Source organism: Taudactylus pleione, unplaced genomic scaffold (assembly GCF_031769625.1).
Source record: "Taudactylus pleione unplaced genomic scaffold, aTauple2 ptg000229l, whole genome shotgun sequence".
Classification (NCBI taxonomy): Eukaryota; Metazoa; Chordata; class Amphibia; order Anura; family Myobatrachidae; genus Taudactylus; species Taudactylus pleione.
In genome coordinates this window covers 1496393-1514463 of record NW_028284631.1, presented here as the reverse complement: position 1 = coordinate 1514463, position 18071 = coordinate 1496393, and the positions used below count along the sequence as shown (strand labels likewise).

The 18071-nt window shown below is 45.3% G+C and overlaps 1 protein-coding gene across 1 annotated transcript in view; it reads left to right on the top strand.

The window, feature by feature from the left end:
• The window catches only part of MYO7B (myosin VIIB), a 197759-nt gene that overhangs the window by 132941 nt on the left and 46747 nt on the right, over nt 1-18071 (top strand). Inside the window, exon 24 of the mRNA XM_088479264.1 lies at nt 3676-3756. Coding sequence (XP_088335390.1) covers nt 3676-3756 — 81 coding nt within the window. The remainder of the gene's footprint in view (nt 1-3675; nt 3757-18071) is intronic.

Genomic DNA, 18071 nt, shown 5'->3' with positions numbered 1-18071 from the left:
GTCATCAGGTGATCGGGTCCCAGTGCAGTATGGGAGATCACCTGATCGGGAAGCCCGGAGAAGATCACCGGAGGCCAGGAGGATGCAGGTAAGTGTAATGAAGGGAGGTGGGGGGCGCGGGGCTTAGCATCGGTGGGGTGTAGCAGCGACGGTGGGTCGGCGCATGCGCGGGCTCTTAGTCGCGGTATTTTTTCCGAAAATACCGCGACTAGAGTGCAGATGGGATCCGCAGGGACAGAGCTTTATCACAAGCTCTGTCCCTGCAAGGGATTTATAGTAAATCCCTGTGATATTGCCTGAATTCGCAATGCGAATTCACTCGGTTATATCACACTACCATCCGCATTCAATATGGGCTGTCTCCTGTTACATAAAAATATATAGATGACTTTACTAATCATTTGGCAAAGTCCATCCTGTAACCAGGAAGTTATGCATAAAAGAAACAATTAAACATCTACACATATCAAATGTATTCCAGTCCACACACTTCGAGGAACAGACTCAGAACTTGTGACGTCAGTCCCTTGTCATCATATCACCAATGTTATCATCACTCACCACAAAGGCGATGCTGACAGACTTCCTTTCCACTAGCTCTTGGATAAAGTGATGTCTATTAGCTATGTATTGCACATCTTTTGTCACAATCTATGTTGATGATTTCATCCTATTCCAGAAGACCCAATTCACAGAAAGGGACAGGGGCTGGCTGGCAACTTTTAGCCTGGGGGGCAAATGCATGCAGACGGCCCTGGCAGAGGCGTGTAGCCAGGGTGCCCGAAATAACGTGCGTGCTATGGCGCCCCCCCCCCCTCAGGAGAGGACACCCTTATGCAGGCCTCGAGTAGTGTCCCCAGTAGTGATCCCCCCTATGCAGTGCCCCTTGTGCCCCCAGTAGTAAGCCCCTTATATAGTGCCCCCAGTAGTGGTAACCCTTATGCAGTGCCCCTTAAATAGTGGCCCCAGTTGTAGTCTTCCCCCTATGCAGTACCCCCACTATTGCCCTTTATATAGAGCCCCCAGCAGTGGTCCCTCGATGCAGTGCCCCCAGTGGTAATCCCCTCCCCCCTATGTAGTGCCCCTAGTAGTAGTCCCCTCCCCCTATGCAATGCCCCTAGTAGTAGTCCCCTTGTAGTGCCCCTAGTAGTAGTCCCCCCAGTAGTAGTCCCCCCCTTGTAGTGCCCCCAGTAGTAGTCCCCCCCTTGTAGTGCCCCCAGTAGTAGTAGTCCCCCCACTTGTAGTGCCCCCAGTAGTGGTCCCCCCTTGTAGTGCCCCCAGTAGTAGTAGTCCCCCCTTGTAGTGCCCCCAGTAGTAGTAGTCCCCCCCCTTGTAGTGCCCCCAGTAGTAGTAGTCCCCCCCTTGTAGTGCCCCCAGTAGTAGTAGTCCCCCCCTTGTAGCGCCCCCAGTAGTAGTAGTCCCCCCCTTTGTAGTGCCCCCAGTAGTGGTCTCCTCCTTATAGTGCCAGACCCCCCGCAGTAGACACACATAATATTAAAAAAAAAACCACTTACCTGACACCCGCTCCTGCTCCTGGTCCCGCCGCCGAGATCAGCTCCTCCGTCCGCTGCTTTGCATTATGGGAGTGACGCGTCATGGGAGTGACGCGTCACTCCCATTACCCACTGTGGGAGCCGGAAGATGTCCGGCTCTGGCAGTGGGAGCAGCAGCCGATGAGAGTCTGTCAGACTCTCATTGGCTGCTGATCACAACAAACACACAGCTGCTGGAGCCGGCGGCTGTGTGTTTGTCACTTGTGTGACCGAACTCCGTCCGGTCAGCGCTACACACGCGGTGCAGTCTGTGTCACAGTGACACAGACTGCCCGCAGCCCGCATGACGCTGTGGCCGGGGGGGCACATGGCACCCTGCCCCCCGGCCCAGCCCGCCACTGGAAAGGGATAACTGTAATAGAGTGCGTGCTGGCGTTGCTGCGGGAATTCATGCGAGTATTTCTGTTTATTTTAAAACAGCAAGCATGTTGAAGGCAAAACCAGCATATTGATATACAGTAGCCTATTGGGGTGGTGGTCACAATAGGTGTCAGGCAGAATGTGAAAGTGATCGTTAAGCCACACAGAGAGTATACCAGGATGCTGGGTTTATTAATATGAATAGGGTAACAGGTAACAGCGGTAAGCAGAATAGCAGTATTGCAGGGGTTAACAGCGGTATTTACATGTCTCACCTTGGGAACTCAGCATCCACACAGTGGGCCTGTCAGCAAGGATCGCAATTGCAAAGCTGCACACAGGCTATAGATATGTATGCACACAGGCAGCTTTACAATGCGATCCTTGCAATCATGCAAATGCAGCAGGAGGTGTATGACACCCCTGCTGCATTTGCGATCTCTGTCGCAGTGCTGGGATCACCATTGCGACCATTGGTGGTCGATGGTCATGATGGTGGACAGCCAGCTGAGTAAGCCTCAGCTTACTCAGGCTGGCTGGCTTGCGAGCCCAGCAGACTCCGTACGTCCACACAGTCTCTGAACTGGCCACTCCCAGAAACCTGGGCGGGGATGGGCCGTTTCTGGGAACGCCGGCCACCCCCGCCCCACCCCACCCCTTAAATGCCTCTGCCTGTCAATCAGACAGAGGCATTCAAGGGCTAGCGTGCGTGTTAGCAGGATCCATTCTGCACACTCGCAGAATGAGTCCTGCGCATGCCCAGATTCCCGATAATCGGGAATCTGCGTTCAGCAGTGCACTTGCTGTGACACTCTACACAGTAAAGATAAGCAGTACCCCAACAGTGACGTCATCAGGTCGGAGGTCGCTCCTGACTCTGGGTCCCAGTACCCAGCATGTATAGTGGAGTGAGGTGCCAGAGCGCACTGCTCTCCTACATATTGTAGATTTCTTCTCCTGTACTTTGCCTCTCCTCTCTGGGCTTTGTTTGTATATAATTGAAGGCTTGAGGCTTCCAAGATATAAAAGTCAAGTTTAAGTGCAAAGCTCCTCAAACTCGCTCCTATACCCAGAGTACAAAAATCCAGTTTTTGACAACAATACCTAAAATTCAGTTTGTGCTTTTAAAGCGTTGGGTGAATGAAGGTGAAGATATTTTAAAACTGGATTCCACTGAGGCAATACGTTTCCTAATGTGGACATGTGAGAGGAAGAACCAAACCTCAAATCACAATCTCTTCACCACTGTTCATGAGGGGCCATCACTAGTACCACTAATTGCGCCATATATGTGTGTGTTTCTTATCAGCATTTTCAGCATTTGTTTTTATTGTAGAAATTATCCTTAAAATTACCTTTTTTCTTTTTATCTTTACTATTGTGCTTTTGGGGACATCCTCCCATTTGCCCTCTTTCTGTATATGCTCTGTGCATCCCTGTGTGCCCTTTTCCTTTTCTTCTACATCGTTTTACATTTTTAGTTGTGGATAATTTTGTGAATTTACTGTTGGTTGATGTTAAGGAGTGTCTGGTAAGTGATGAGTAAGTATGGGAAATAATAGAAGTGTTTGGAGACTGTAGATGTGTGTTATGCCGGAACTCTCCAGAAGTGACATCATTGTCACTGGTGGGCAGGGTCAATAATATTAAATTATCAATTTATAACTCTTGGTGTAACTCCTTAAGTTCACTAAGCATTGCGATAAAGAATAGGGATTGCTAAATATTTTTTGATATACCTTTAACATGTGTTTTATTGCAGTCACCAAGCAACAACCAGGGAAGATTCTCCAAAGAAATATCCTCTATGAAACTGAAAAGATCGTCCAAAGTCACTGGGCAGGTAAAAAGGAAAAGTCCATTAATATTACTTGCCACATCTTGGTGTTTTGCAAATTCGCCAAATAAACTATATTGTAATGGATATGTGTAAAAAATTATGAAAATTATATGCCTGAAAATTCAGCATCACTACATGGATTTAGATAGCTTCCTTATTATTATTACAAGGGCATTCGCTGTTTTTGAGGTGTATTCTTAGAAATATATCCTCAAACATTGAATACAGCATGCTTCTCCAGTACCGTAAACCCTGGAAAATGTTGCGTGATTGCAGGGGCAGATGGAAATGCATATGGTGGAAAGAGTAAAACTGTCAGTTCAAAGTTCTACCTTTTATTACATCACAGTGCACGGAGTCTGCACTTCTCCAGACACGCTCATGTGAAATCTTCGTATTAACTACAGTAACACAAAGTTTAAAGGTTATCGCTTAGGTCCCCTAAAATGCTCAACAAGGCCCTACATTAGACAACAAAAAATGGAGTCTCCCTGCTAGCGAAAAAACAATGTTATATTGATGAGCACAGGCTGGTCTATGATGGAAAGAGAATACCAATAATCCCAAATTTTTATTTTGATGGTACTGATGGAGAAACTTTGTGGATGAAAAGTCATCAAATTTTGCAATTTTGTAGTGTAATATTTGAATTGCTCTATAGTTCTTCCACCTGAATGTGATCCACCTGAATATTGGCTGAAAAAGCTTGGCTGATAGACCAAATTTTTAAAATTTTTCATGAAAATTATCTATTTGTTTATTTGGTCAGAATTTATAACGGAAAAAACAAAAAATGTCTCCCAAAAGTTAGGAATTGCTGAAATTTTTTCCTTCATCCACTAGGGGACACTGGAGCTAAAGACACTGGGGTATAGATGGTGGTAGAGTAGAGCCTGGCACTTTAAATAATTAAGAAGTGTCACTGGCTCCTCCCCCTTTATGCCCCATCAGTCCCAGTTTTAGAAATGAGAGCCGGTAGCACATCAGGCTGTTCCCAGCCTTTTCATATGTTTCCATTTAATATTTTTCTATTTATACAAGCAATGTGGACAGGCAGACTGTGGCAGTCTACCCGCTACGTGGGAGCCGACGGGAAGGGAGCTGCCATGGCCTGTGTAAGGCATCCCTGAAGGGGGGGCTATAATTACATTGAGTCATGTGTCCGGGTCCCCCGCTCGCACCTCTCGGCCTCAGTAGTGGTGAGTATGACCACCCCCCTTGACTAGCAAGGGTGATGGAAGAAATACGCTGGGCAATGTGAGTTTCACACACATAAGCCTCCTATTTTAACCACAGGAGTAGACGCCGCACCCCGCTGCTCACAAAACAGTGCAGCGCTGACAGACGAGGTCCCGCCATTTTCTCTGCCTCTGCCCCAGGTTTACTTATATATACCCAAAATGGTCCTGCACTCACATCTAATAATACATCTTTGGGGTGCCTTCCAAGGACCTATATGGCCCCTTAGATAACCATAGATTTCCCACGGGAGGAAAGAAGCACTCACCAATTAAGATAAATTCACTTTTTATTAATGATCAAACATCATTATCTGTAGATAAATATGCCACAAATCTGGTGCTTAGGTCGACTTTTCGGTTCCAACATGAACCTTTATCAAGACCTGAATCAAATATTATAATCAATCAAGGCAATGTATAAAATTATATATGATCTTTCTATGGGAGCAGTGTCACTGATCAGCCCAGGGCCTTCCCTCGGCATAGTTATGTATTTGTTCGTCTTCCATGTGCCGATCTCCGTGCACGTTTTATAATTCCAGCCGACACTGGTTTTGGATGTTGTCCTTCCGATTCTTCCTCCTGTGGGGAATTCCCGGGACTGGGATGATCTGGTTCTGCTAGTTGGGCTGAGCTCTGCAGATTTTGGGCGCATCACATATTTTATGGTTCTATATGGGATTCTTACTAACTTGATTTTATCTATATGAGGTTTATGTCTCCATAATTTATGGGGATAATCTGTGTTACTATACATTTTAGGAGAGGATGCAATAATATTAGACATGCCTCTCCATTATAACCAGTTCTATATTTAGCTGTATGAACTACTTGGGTAATAATAAGTGAAACGCTGACACTGTGTAACAGCGATATTACCAGACAGTTCCTCATTAAATGCTATTTCTACTTCAGGGTCCATAGGGTATCCACAGGAGACCTTGGGGTATAGGTGATGACGTCAGGCATCGGGCACCATAGAGTTAAGTTTTCAGCCTCCCAGGATGCACTAGGGTCCCCCTCCTATACCCCGCCCCCGAGCCAAGGCATCTCAGTTTCGTTGGTGCCCGGCTCGGAGTCGGATGCACCTGTTTAGAGGGGGGCTAAGGATAGCCCCTGAAGTTTTCAACAATGCAGCTGTGGCTGCACATCTGGAAGTAGAGCATGGACAGTCATTCTAGACGTCCATGCTGTCTTCCCTACACCCCCGATGGTACCAGAACGCCGGTACTGATCCGGGGATGCTGGTAGGCATCTGGGGTCACAGCTAGCGGTGACCCCAGATGTTTGGGATCATTGCCGGATTTAAGGGGGACAGCAGGTAAGCAGCGGGGTCCTGCGGTGTGTCCCCGCTGGAACATGGTCCGGAGTCCCCGAGGCAGGGGGCTCCCTGGGGACTGGCTGCAGCGTGGAGCCAGGTTACAGACCTGCGCTTCCACTACCCCCCTGGGACAGCGGACCACAGCTGAGCAGTAGCGCTGCGGCGTCTCAGGGGTTAATTGCATGCCAGGGGAGCGCGCCTTCCCTGTACACAGCCGGCGCCTCCCCCGCTGCACACAGCCTCTCTGTACTTCCCGATTGGCCCTGTGGCAGCGCTCCTCCCCCAGGCCGGCCTCCTCTCTGCTCCTCGGTGGCCATCTTTCCTGAAGCATGGTGAATGCTGCTGGATGCTGCTGATCGGTGGCATCGTGGTCTGGGTCCCCCGGCATACCTGTGTACACAGGTCTGTGTATGCAGCGCTGTGTCCTACCAGACTCTGTGTCTGAGTAGTTGAGGATCAGCGCTGATAGTGCAGGGATTGATTTCTTTGCATTGTATGTGACTGCTGCTATCGTCTGCTGCCTGTACTTTCACTTTCTACTGTCAGCCTTTTCACTGTCCCTACACTTCAGCTAAAGCCCTTGCGGTGCGGTGATTGCAGGGCGGTTCTCCCACTATACTAACGCGTATCAGTGAGAGGGGTCACATACTTGCCATAATGTCTGAGAGTGATTTTTCTCTCCAGCTTCTGTGTACTACGTGTAAGGTACCTTTAGCGACAGGGGAGGGTAGCGCGGAGGGGCTATGTCGGCAGTGTTTTTTATTGACGCGGCCAATTACTGTCACGGCTCCAGTTCAGGAACCTCCCTGGGCTTGTTTCGCTAAAGCGCTTACAACCCTAGTGGGCCAGTTAGCTCCGCAACCTGCGTTCCCTCAGATGGGATTGTCCCAGCAGTCAGTGGTGACGTCACCCATGCAGGGGTTCCCCACAGTCTCCCTATTTCCCCTCCTCAGGTCTCTCAGGAGCCTGTGTGGGTTAATTCTCTGACAAGTTCTGTGCAGCATTTGTCAGACGTGTTACAAGGGGAGTCTGCGTTGCGGCCTCATAAGCGGCCAGTGGCGTCTCTGTCTACTCATGAGGATGACGAGGGGACGACCGATGATGGGGAGATTCTGGATCTTTCAGACCAAGAACCTCTCCGTACTAAAGGGTCGGACGCTAAGTCTAAGGTTTATATACCTGGCCTTATTCGTGCAGTCCGCACAGCTTTAGTTATTGAGGATGAGGAACCTCCGGTATCAAAATCCAAATATGCCTTTTTCAAGGATGTTAAGGGTGATGCCACAGTGTTTCCTCTTTTGGGTCAATTGGTGGACTACTTAGAGGAGGCGTGGAAACATCCTGGCAAACAGTATCAGCCTCAAAGACGTTTAGCAGTGGCTTATCCGTTTGCGGACAATTATTTTGCTAAGTGGGAATTCCCGCCACAGGTGGATTCCCATGTGACACGCCTGGTCCGAAGTGCCACGTTGCCCATGCCCTCCATGTCCTCCTTAAAGGATGCCACGGACCGTAAGGTGGAAATCTGCCTAAAGTCCATTTATTCCCTCGCGGGGGAGGCAGCCAGGCTGGCTATGGCCATTTGTTGGGTAGCCAGAGCTCCGGAGCTCTGGGCAGATAGTTTAGAGGCATCTTTCGATTCCGACTGTTCGGCTGAACAAACCGAGTTGATAGGCAATCTCCGGGATTCGGCCACTTACATTAATGAAGCGGCTTTAGATATCAGTACCCTGACTTCTCGGATTTCTTCAGCAGCGGTGGCAGCTCATCGCACCTTATGGTTGTTATCTTGGAAGGCGGACGCTGATTCCAAAAAGGGCTTGGAAGCTTTGCCTTTAAATGGAGAAGTCCTATTTGGTCCGGATCTGGACAAAATTGTAGCCACGCTGGCGGCAGCCAAATCGGCATGTCTCCCGTCTGCTGCAGTTCCTTCCAGTTCAGGTACGTCGTCCTTTCGGCCTTACAGGGCCCAGGGTAGGCCTAAAGCACAGTCCTTTCCCTGACAGGCTGGCCCCAAGAAATCTGCCAAGCTCCGGAAGCAGGCCTGGAGTACCAGACGTCCGGCCCCCTAAGTCCGATGACAAACCTGTGGCCTGACGGTCCGGGCCTTCCTTTGGGGGATCCCAAAGTGGGAGGCCGCCTGCTACGGTTCGCCCAGTGTTGGTCGGTAACCACGACAGACAGTTGGGTTCACAAGGTGGTTTCTCACGGGTATGCCCTCTCCTTTCGGCACAGACCCCCATCCCGATTCTTCACCATGGGTCTTCCATCAGACCGAAACAAAGCCACGGAACTGTGGAAGGTTTTGCACACTATGCTCCAGGCTGGAGTTATAGTGCCTGTTCCTTTCTCCCAGAGGGGCCTGGGTTTCTATTCGAATCTGTTTTTGGTGCAGAAACCCAATGGGTCGTACCGTCCGATCCTCAACCTCAAAGCACTCAACAAGTCCTTGCGGGTGCTGAGGTTTCGGATGGAGACCCTACGGTCCATCATTCTGGCGCTGGAACCTGGGGATTAAATGGTGTCGTTGGACATACAGGACGCTTACCTGCATGTCCCTATTCTTTCGCGCCATCAACAGTTCCTCAGGTTTCAGAAAAAAGTCTTTCTCCTCCAGCACACTGTAGCAGAATCAAAAATACTTAACTCCTACATAATAATAGAGATTCAGAGGTATTAGTTACATACATTTGCAAATATATAAATAAGCACTGGGCCAATGTCAAGGCTCCTCAATACCAGCGTCCCTAACATTAAGGGGTTCACGTCCGAGAAGCAAGGCACTCCAAAAAATTCCAGCCAAGGATGGTCCTGATTTTCTTCCCAAAGTTGTTTCCCGTTTCATATCAATGAGGAAATCGTTGTGCTGACTTTTAACTCACCTGACCTTTCAGTGGGTGAGGCCACTTTGGACGTTGTGCGGGCCTTAAGGATTTATGTTGACCGTACTTCTTCGTTTAGGAAGTCGGATGCCTTGTTTGTCCTCTATGGCTTCCGTAAAAAGGTTGGCCTGCTTCATAGCAAACTTTGGCAGGTTGGATCCATATGGCAATTTCAGAAGCTTATCTTCATGAAGGCCTGCCGGTTCCATCCTCTGTGAGGGCTCATTCCACTAGGTCTATGGGTCCTTCGTGGGCAGCTCGACGTGGTGCCTCTGCAGTCCAGATCTGCAAGGCTGCCACGTGGTCCTCTGTCCATACCTATGTGAGGTATTACGCCTTTGACACCTTTGCCTCTCAGGATGCTTCCTTCGGGCGGCAGATTCTCCTTTCAGCACAGGAGCGTCTCCACCCTTGAATGAAACTGCTTTGGGCCATCCCCAAGGTCTCCTGTGGATACCCTATGGACCCTGAAGTAGAAAATATGAGATATGGTAAGAACTTATCTTGTTATCTCTATTTCTACGAAGTCCATAGGGTTCCACAGGACTCCCGCCCTGTCGCACCTGTGCTGCAGATGGGCTTTGCTCTGGTCACCGTTTTTTCCGTCTCCCTCTGGTGAGAATGTGATTCTTGTGTGTGTCCAGATCTTTTTTCTCTCTCTTCCTTCTCTTCCTCCGGCCTATGGCTTGGTACGTAACTGAGATGCCTTGGCTCGGGGGCGGGGTATAGGAGGGGACCCTAGTGCATCCTGGGAGGCTGAAAACTTAACTCTATGGTACCTGATGCCTGACGTCATCACGTATACCCCAAGGTCTCCTGTGGAACCCTATGGACTTCGTAGAAATAGAGATAACAAAGGTAAGTTCTTACCATGTCTCATATTATTGTTGCGATTTGGGATCTGTAACTTCAAATCAAATTGCTACATATTAGGTATTAACAACCATCATAAATTGTATGTATCACTTGATAAACGCAACTATAGTTATTTAAATATGTTGCACATCCTGATTAAAAATGAGATGAGAAATTAATATCTGTTTATTAGTGCCATATTGTTGCGACCTGTAGCCTTAAACTAATTATCATATATTGAGTATAAATAACTATTTAAAATTGGATGTGCTGCTCAACAAATATTGCACATTCTAAGTGAATGAGATAAGAAATTGCTAGCATTTAGCCACCTAACCAACACAATTATTAGCCCATAATTACATTTAGAAAATATATATCCCCAACTAATCCAACCAGTTATACTCTCTCCATCATAGATCTCCTTTATGATTGCTGTCTCTGTGGACACAAATCATTAATAGAAGATTTATCTTCATACTTATTGGAGATAACTGGTGCTAGGAACCACATTTGAACAATTGATGTTAAGATCAAAATAGACAATTTCAGCCAATATCAGGCTTAATCATATGATAAGACATCCATTGGATCTCTACAATTTTTAGTAGAGGACAAAATTATAGGGCAGTATTTAGCATTAGCAGAGACTTAATAGTGGATCCTGCTTTTTATTAATTTTTCATGATCTATTTTTTTTTTCACTTATTGGTGTTTGCTTTCTTATGACTTAAACCTTATATTTCACTGTTTAAGTCCCTAATATGGGATACTTTTAAATTGAATACAATAAATGTTATATTTTAATATATTTACTCTTGTGCGCCCATGAGATAACAACCCCTGTATCTCTCTCTTTTTTCATTCTAGTATATTATGGTTGAAATAGGGCAGCACCCCCATACTTAAGAATTTATTGATATATATAATTTTGGGGCCATTTACATAATATCAAATAATTTATGTAGAGTTTTTGTACAATATAATAATTACAAAATCATCAATAAATTTAGGCTATGTCCTCTTTTAATTCCACATAGGTGTCCGTGTGGTTATTTCTAGTTAGTAGTAAAGTGAGTGAATTAGCATAATGTAAGAATCAAACAATGGGTGACTTTAAGCTCAGGGTACAGGTAATTGCAGGCTGCAGAATAACAATAAAACTCAGGGTACAGGTCATTGCAGGCTGCAGAATAACAATAAAACTCAGGGTACAGGTCATTGCAGGCTGCAGAATAACAATAAAACTCAGGGTACAGGTCATTGCAGGCTGCAGAATAACAATAAAACTCAGGGTACAGGTCATTGCAGGCTGCAGAATAATAATAAAACACAGGGTACAGGTCATTGCAGGCTGCAGAATAACAATAAAACTCAGGGTACAAGTCATTGCAGGCTGCAGAATAACAATAAAACTCAGGGTACAGTACATTGCAGGCTGCAGAATAACAATACATCTCAGGGTACAGGTCATTGCAGGCAGCAGAATAACAACAAAACTCAGGGTACAGTTCATTGCAGGCAGCAGAATAACAACAAAACTCAGGGTACAGGTCATTGCAGGCTGCAGAATAACAATAAAACTCAGGGTACAGTTCATTGCAGGCTGCAGAATAACAATAAAACTCAGGGTACAGTTCATTGCAGGCTGCAGAATAACAATACATCTCAGGGTACAGGTCATTGCAGGCTGCAGAATAACAATAAAACTCAGGGTACAGGTCATTGCAGGCTGCAGAATAACAATAAACCTCAGGGTACAGGTCATTTCAGGCTGCAGAATAACAATAAAACTCAGGGTACAGGTCATTGCAGGCTGCAGAATAACAATAAAACTCAGGGTACAGGTCATTGCAGGCTGCAGAATAACAATAAATCTCAGAGTACAGGTCATTGCAGGCTGCAGAATAACAATAAAAGTCAGGGTACAGGTCATTGCAGGCTGCAGAATAACAATAAATCTCAGGGTACAGTTTATTGCAGGCTGCAGAATAACAATAAATCTCAGGGTACAGGTAATTGCAGGCTGCAGAATAACAATAAAACTCAGGGTACAGGTCATTGCAGGCTGCAGAATAACAATAAATCTCAGGGTACAGGTAATTGCAGGCTGCAGAATAACAATAAAACTCAGGGTACAGGTCATTGCAGGCTGCAGAATAACAATAAATCTCAGGGTACAGTACATTGCAGGCTGCAGAATAACAATAAATCTCAGGGTACAGGTCATTGCAGGCTGCAGAATAACAATAAAACTCAGGGTACAGGTCATTGCAGGCTGCAGAATAACAATAAAACTCAGGGTACAGGTCATTGCAGGCTGCAGAATAACAATAAATCTCAGGGTACAGTACATTGCAGGCTGCAGAATAACAATCAATCTCAGGGTACAGTACATTGCAGGCTACAGAATAACAATAAATCTCAGGGTACAGGTAATTGCAGGCTGCAGAATAACAATAAAACTCAGGGTACAGGTCATTGCAGGCTGCAGAATAACAAAAAAAACTCAGGGTACAGGTCATTGCAGGCTGCAGAATAACAATAAATCTCAGGGTACAGGTCATTGCAGGCTGCAGAATAACAATAAATCTCAGGGTACAGGTCATTGCAGGCTGCAGAATAACAATAAAACTCAGGGTACAGGTCATTGCAGGCTGCAGAATAACAATAAATCTCAGGGTACAGTATATTGCAGGCTGCAGAATAACAATAAATCTCAGGGTACAGTACATTGCAGGCTGCAGAATAACAATAAATCTCAGGGTACAGGTAATTGCAGGCTGCAGAATAACAACAAAACTCAGGGTACAGGTCATTGCAGGCTGCAGAATAACAATAAAACTCAGGGTACAGGTCATTGCAGGCTGCAGAATAACAATAAAACTCAGGGTACAGTTTATTGCAGGCTGCAGAATAACAATAAATCTCAGGGTACAGGTCATTGCAGGCTGCAGAATAACAATAAATCTCAGGGTACAGGTCATTGCAGGCTGCAGAATAACAATAAATCTCAGGGTACAGTTTATTGCAGGCTGCAGAATAACAATAAATCTCAGGGTACAGGTCATTGCAGGCTGCAGAATAACAATAAATCTCAGGGTACAGTACATTGCAGGCTGCAGAATAACAATAAATCTCAGGGTACAGGTCATTGCAGGCTGCAGAATAACAATAAAACTCAGGGTACAGGTCATTGCAGGCTGCAGAATAACAATAAAACTCAGGGTACAGGTCATTGCAGGCTGCAGAATAACAATAAATCTCAGGGTACAGTACATTGCAGGCTGCAGAATAACAATAAATCTCAGGGTACAGGTAATTGCAGGCTGCAGAATAACAATAAAACTCAGGGTACAGGTCATTGCAGGCTGTAGAATAACAATAAAACTCAGGGTACAGGTCATTGCAGGCTGCAGAATAACAATAAATCTCAGGGTACAGGTCATTGCAGGCTGCAGAATAACAATAAATCTCAGGGTACAGGTCATTGCAGGCTGCAGAATAACAATAAAACTCAGGGTACAGGTCATTGCAGGCTGCAGAATAACAATAAATCTCAGGGTACAGGTCATTGCAGGCTGCAGAATAACAATAAATCTCAGGGTACAGTGCATTGCAGGCTGCAGAATAACAATAAATCTCAGGGTACAGGTCATTGCAGGCTGCAGAATAACAATAAATCTCAGGGTACAGGTCATTGCAGGCTGCAGAATAACAATAAATCTCAGGGTACAGGTCATTGCAGGCTGCAGAATAACAATAAATCTCAGGGTACAGTTTATTGCAGGCTGCAGAATAACAATAAATCTCAGGGTACAGGTCATTGCAGGCTGCAGAATAACAATAAATCTCAGGGTACAGTGCATTGCAGGCTGCAGAATAACAATAAATCTCAGGGTACAGGTCATTGCAGGCTGCAGAATAACAATAAATCTCAGGGTACAGGTCATTGCAGGCTGCAGAATAACAATAAATCTCAGGGTACAGGTCATTGCAGGCTGCAGAATAACAATAAAACTCAGGGTACAGTTCATTGCAGGCTGCAGAATAACAATAAAACTCAGGGTACAGTTTATTGCAGGCTGCAGAATAACAATAAATCTCAGGGTACAGGTCATTGCAGGCTGCAGAATAACAATAAATCTCAGGGTACAGGTCATTGCAGGCTGCAGAATAACAATAAAACTCAGGGTACAGTTTATTGCAGGCTGCAGAATAACAATAAATCTCAGGGTACAGGTCATTGCAGGCTGCAGAATAACAATAAAACTCAGGGTACAGGTCATTGCAGGCTGCAGAATAACAATAAATCTCAGGGTACAGGTCATTGCAGGCTGCAGAATAACAACAAAACTCAGGGTACAGTTTATTGCAGGCTGCAGAATAACAATATATCTCAGGGTACAGGTCATTGCAGGCTGCAGAATAACAATAAATCTCAGGGTACAGGTCATTGCAGGCTGCAGAATAACAATAAACCTCAGGGTACAGGTCAGGTCATTGCAGGCTGCAGAATAACAATAAATCTCAGGGTACAGGTCATTGCAGGCTGCAGAATAACAATAAATCTCAGGGTACAGTGCATTGCAGGCTGCAGAATAACAATAAATCTCAGGGTACAGGTCATTGCAGGCTGCAGAATAACAATAAATCTCAGGGTACAGGTCATTGCAGGCTGCAGAATAACAATAAATCTCAGGGTACAGGTCATTGCAGGCTGCAGAATAACAATAAAACTCAGGGTACAGTTCATTGCAGGCTGCAGAATAACAATAAAACTCAGGGTACAGTTTATTGCAGGCTGCAGAATAACAATAAAACTCAGGGTACAGTTTATTGCAGGCGGCAGAATAACAATAAATCTCAGGGTACAGGTCATTGCAGGCTGCAGAATAACAATAAATCTCAGGGTACAGGTAATTGCAGTCTGCAGAATAACAATAAAACTCAGGGTACAGGTCATTGCAGGCTGCAGAATAACAACAAAACTCAGGGTACAGGTCATTGCAGGCTGCAGAGTAACAATAAAACTCAGGGTACAGGTCATTGCAGGCTGCAGAATAACAATAAAACTCAGGGTACAGGTCATTGCAGGCTGCAGAATAACAATAAAGCTCAGGGTACAGGTGATTGCAGGCTGCAGAATAACAATAAAACTCAGGGTACAGGTCATTGCAGGCTGCAGAATAACAACAGAAATCAGGGTACAGGTCATTGCAGGCTGCAGAATAACAATAAAACTCAGGGTACAGGTCATTGCAGGCTGCAGAATAACAATAAATCTCAGGGTACAGTTCATTGCAGGCTGCAGAATAACAATAAAACTCAGGGTACAGTTTATTGCAGGCTGCAGAATAACAATAAACCTCAGGATACAGGTCAGGTCATTGCAGGCTGCAGAATAACAATAAACCTCAGGGTACAGGTCAGGTCATTGCAGGCTGCAGAATAACAATAAAACTCAGGGTACAGGTCATTGCAAGCTGCAGAATAACAATAAATCTCAGGGTACAGTACATTGCAGGCTGCAGAATAACAATAAATCTCAGGGTACAGGTAATTGCAGGCTGCAGAATAACAATAAAACTCAGGGTACAGGTCATTGCAGGCTGCAGAATAACAATAAAACTCAGGGTACAGGTCATTGCAGGCTGCAGAATAACAATAAATCTCAGGGTACAGGTCATTGCAGGCTGCAGAATAACAATAAATCTCAGGGTACAGGTCATTGCAGGCTGCAGAATAACAACAAAACTCAGGGTACAGGTCATTGCAGGCTGCAGAATAACAATAAAACTCAGGGTACAGGTCATTGCAGGCTGCAGAATAACAATAAAACTCAGGGTACAGTTTATTGCAGGCTGCAGAATAACAATAAATCTCAGGGTACAGGTCATTGCAGGCTGCAGAATAACAATAAATCTCAGGGTACAGGTCATTGCAGGCTGCAGAATAACAATAAATCTCAGGGTACAGTACAATGCAGGCTGCAGAATAACAATAAATCTCAGGGTACAGGTAATTGCAGGCTGCAGAATAACAATAAAACTCAGGGTACAGGTCATTGCAGGCTGCAGAATAACAATAAAACTCAGGGTACAGGTCATTGCAGGCTGCAGAATAACAATAAATCTCAGGGTACAGGTCATTGCAGGCTGCAGAATAACAATAAATCTCAGGGTACAGGTCATTGCAGGCTGCAGAATAACAATAAATCTCAGGGTACAGGTCATTGCAGGCTGCAGAATAACAATAAATCTCAGGGTACAGGTAATTGCAGGCTGCAGAATAACAACAAAACTCAGGGTACAGGTCATTGCAGGCTGCAGAATAACAATAAAACTCAGGGTACAGGTCATTGCAGGCTGCAGAATAACAATAAAACTCAGGGTACAGTTTATTGCAGGCTGCAGAATAACAATAAATCTCAGGGTACAGGTCATTGCAGGCTGCAGAATAACAATAAATCTCAGGGTACAGGTCATTGCAGGCTGCAGAATAACAATAAATCTCAGGGTACAGTTTATTGCAGGCTGCAGAATAACAATAAATCTCAGGGTACAGGTCATTGCAGGCTGCAGAATAACAATAAATCTCAGGGTACAGTGCATTGCAGGCTGCAGAATAACAATAAAACTCAGGGTACAGTTTATTGCAGGCTGCAGAATAACAATAAATCTCAGGGTACAGGTCATTGCAGTATGCAGAATAACAATAAATCTCAGGGTACAGGTCATTACAGGCTGCAGAATAACAATAAAACTCAGGGTACAGTTTATTGCAGGCTGCAGAATAACAATAAATCTCAGGGTACAGGTCATTGCAGGCTGCAGAATAACAATAAAACTCAGGGTACAGGTCATTGCAGGCTGCAGAATAACAATAAATCTCAGGGTACAGGTATTTGTAGGCTGCAGAATAACAACAAAACTCAGGGTACAGTTTATTGCAGGCTGCAGAATAACAATATATCTCAGGGTACAGGTCATTGCAGGCTGCAGAATAACAATAAATCTCAGGGTACAGGTCATTGCAGGCTGCAGAATAACAATAAACCTCAGGGTACAGGTCAGGTCATTGCAGGCTGCAGAATAACAATAAACCTCAGGATACAGGTCAGGTCATTGCAGGCTGCAGAATAACAATAAACCTCAGGGTACAGGTCATTGCAGGCTGCAGAATAACCATAAATCTCAGGGTACAGGTCATTGCAGGCTGCAGAATAACAATAAATCTCAGGGTACAGGTCATTGCAGGCTGCAGAATAACAACAAAACTCAGGGTACAGTTCATTGCAGGCTGCAGAATAACAACAAAACTCAGGGTACAGGTCATTGCAGGCTGCAGAATAACAATAAAACTCAGGGTACAGGTCATTGCAGGCTGCAGAATAACAATAAAACTCAGGGTACAGTACATTGCAGGCTGCAGAATAACAATAAATCTCAGGTACAGTTCATTGCAGGCTGCAGAATAACAATAAAACTCAGGGTACAGGTCATTGCAGGCTGCAGAATAACAATAAAACAGGATACAGTTTATTGCAGGCTGCAGAATAACAATAAAACTCAGGGTACAGGTCATTGCAGGCTGCAGAATAACAATAAAACTCAGGGTACAGGTCATTGCAGGGTGCAGAATGACAATAAATCTCAGGGTACAGGTCATTGCAGGCTGCAGAATAACAATAAATCTCAGGGTACAGGTCATTGCAGGCTGCAGAATAACAATAAATCTCAGGGTACAGGTCATTGCAGACTGCAGAATAACAATAAAACTCAGGGTACAGTTCATTGCAGGCTGCAGAATAACAATAAAACTCAGGGTGCAGTTCATTGCAGGCTGCAGAATAACAATAAAACTCAGGGTACAGTTTATTGCAGGCGGCAGAATAACAATAAATCTCAGGGTACAGGTCATTGCAGGCTGCAGAATAACAATAAATCTCAGGGTACAGGTCATTGCAGTCTGCAGAATAACAATAAAACTCAGGGTACAGGTCATTGCAGGCTGCAG